This window comes from Egretta garzetta, unplaced genomic scaffold (assembly GCF_000687185.1).
Source record: "Egretta garzetta isolate BGI_Z169 unplaced genomic scaffold, ASM68718v1 scaffold427, whole genome shotgun sequence".
NCBI lineage: Eukaryota > Metazoa > Chordata > Aves > Pelecaniformes > Ardeidae > Egretta > Egretta garzetta.
Genome location: NW_009260345.1, coordinates 489929 through 491136, shown reverse-complemented (window position 1 = coordinate 491136; position 1208 = coordinate 489929). Strand labels below are relative to the sequence as shown.

Genomic DNA, 1208 nt, shown 5'->3' with positions numbered 1-1208 from the left:
CTGCCAAGGCTGTCCAAGGAAAGGTGCCAGCAGGCACGGCCGCAGCCCCGGCGAGCAGGCGCGACGGCCGCGGCAAGGGGGAGAAACCTGGTGTGGGCAGGCTGTGGACGTACTCCCAGAACTCGGTGACGGCGCTGGTGAGGTTGGTGGTGTCGCCCAGGGAGTAGTTGGAGAAGCAGCGGTCGGTGTTCCAGGCGTTCCCGCAGCTCTGCCACGGCAGGTCCTGTGCCGGCACAAGGACAGAAGGGTTATCGTTAATGTGCCCTCTCCGAAGTGCAGTGGCGAGAAGCAAAATTTGTCTTCTTCTAAACTGAACCCCCCCTATTTTTTTTCTTTTTGGATGGGTAGGAAGCTTGCAGCCAAAAGCATGAAACAATCTTCCAAAATAATGATAAATTGGGACATGGATTTTCCAGGAAACAATATCACAACGTGATTAGGGCAGTGCTGTAGCTCTAATAAAATGTTAGCAATTCCCCAGATAGAAAGCCATTTCCAATTAACTGTTAGTAATTAATAGCTACTAATTAAAATAGCAACCAGGGGATATTGTGTTTATAATCATTACGGCTTTTGGCTAGCTTCACTCAACAAGTGATCAGAATTTACTGCACAAAGAATAAACACTGATTTGTTTCTTATCTCTCATTAATTCCCAGCTTCAATCCTTAAAAAGCAACGTGGCGTTGAGAATGGGAGCCAACCGTTTGTCTACACGAAGAAACTAGTGTAACATAAGCCTGGGAGTAAATGTAAAGCAGAGCAGCTATTTCACGCTGCTCCCTGCCCTGTTTGTAAGCAGCACAAAGGGATTCCAGGGAGATGCTGACACCGTAGGTAGCAGTGTAAACCGCAGCATCAGGGGCTGTGCGAGCCCACAGGGCAGCTTGCCCATGCCGTGTCGTGCCATGGCTGAGGCAGCCCAATGGGAGCAGATATGGCTCCACATACAGCAATCGCATTTCCCAAGTGCAGGGCATGTAGAGAGATGCAGAATGGCTATTCTGGATTATTACCCTCTGCAGATAAAACCTCCAGCTCAACAAAGCTTTAAGAAGGTGTTTGCACCCATTCCTGTTCATCTACCAACACAGACCCCTTTAGAAATATTATCTGTGGTTTAAGTGCTTTATGGCATCAGTGTCTGTAAGTGCTGCCTTCACCCCCCCATCTAAATCAGTTCGTTCCAGCAGATGATACCTCCCAAC

General features: G+C 48.7%; 1 protein-coding gene across 1 annotated transcript in view; it reads right to left on the bottom strand.

The window, feature by feature from the left end:
• The window catches only part of LOC104129752 (sodium- and chloride-dependent GABA transporter 1), a 34718-nt gene that overhangs the window by 17219 nt on the left and 16291 nt on the right, over nt 1-1208 (bottom strand). The window contains exon 6 of the mRNA XM_009642716.2: nt 114-223. Within this exon, the coding sequence (XP_009641011.2) occupies nt 114-223 (110 nt within the window). The remainder of the gene's footprint in view (nt 1-113; nt 224-1208) is intronic.